The sequence below is a fragment of the Aptenodytes forsteri genome, unplaced genomic scaffold, assembly GCF_000699145.1.
Source record: "Aptenodytes forsteri isolate BGI_AS27 unplaced genomic scaffold, ASM69914v1 Scaffold82, whole genome shotgun sequence".
NCBI lineage: Eukaryota > Metazoa > Chordata > Aves > Sphenisciformes > Spheniscidae > Aptenodytes > Aptenodytes forsteri.
Genome location: NW_008795490.1, coordinates 10,938,736 through 10,939,174, shown reverse-complemented (window position 1 = coordinate 10,939,174; position 439 = coordinate 10,938,736). Strand labels below are relative to the sequence as shown.

At 66.7% G+C, this 439-nt stretch overlaps 1 protein-coding gene across 1 annotated transcript in view; it reads right to left on the bottom strand.

Moving 5' to 3' along the window:
* Window positions 1-323, bottom strand: part of SGK1 (serum/glucocorticoid regulated kinase 1) — an 8,242-nt gene extending 7,919 nt beyond the window's left edge. The window contains 2 exon segments of the mRNA XM_009281492.2: window positions 106-155; window positions 157-323. Coding sequence (XP_009279767.2) covers window positions 106-155; window positions 157-323 — 217 coding nt within the window.
* Between the last annotated feature and the right edge of the window lie 116 nt (window positions 324-439).

The following is a 439-nucleotide window of genomic DNA, read 5'->3' as shown; positions in this document are numbered from 1 at the left end:
GGGCCCCCGCTCCGCGGTGGCCCCGCTGCTGAAAGGGTTATTTCCCCCGTGGGAGCGGTTTTCCTGCCAGGGCAGGGCGTCCCGCCGGCAGAGCGGTGAACCCACCTTTCAGCGACGACTTCTCCTCTTTGCCCCTCATCTCGCTCCCTCTCGGGCGCGGCGCGGCGGCGCTGGGGCTGTGACTGGGCCGCGGCTGTAATCCCAAATAACTCCCCCTTCCTGGCCGGGCGGCCCAGAGGCAGGAGGGAGGCGGCGAGGGCGGCGAGGCCGGCCGCCGATCCCGCTGACCCGTTTATGGACGCAGTATCGAGGGCGGTTGACATGCAGGAGCGTTATAAAGTTCAGCACGGGCCGCCCCGCATATTCTGCCCCGTTGCAACATCGCCCTCAAAATTACTGTAATCAGCGCGCACACACACGCACACACACACGGGCAACG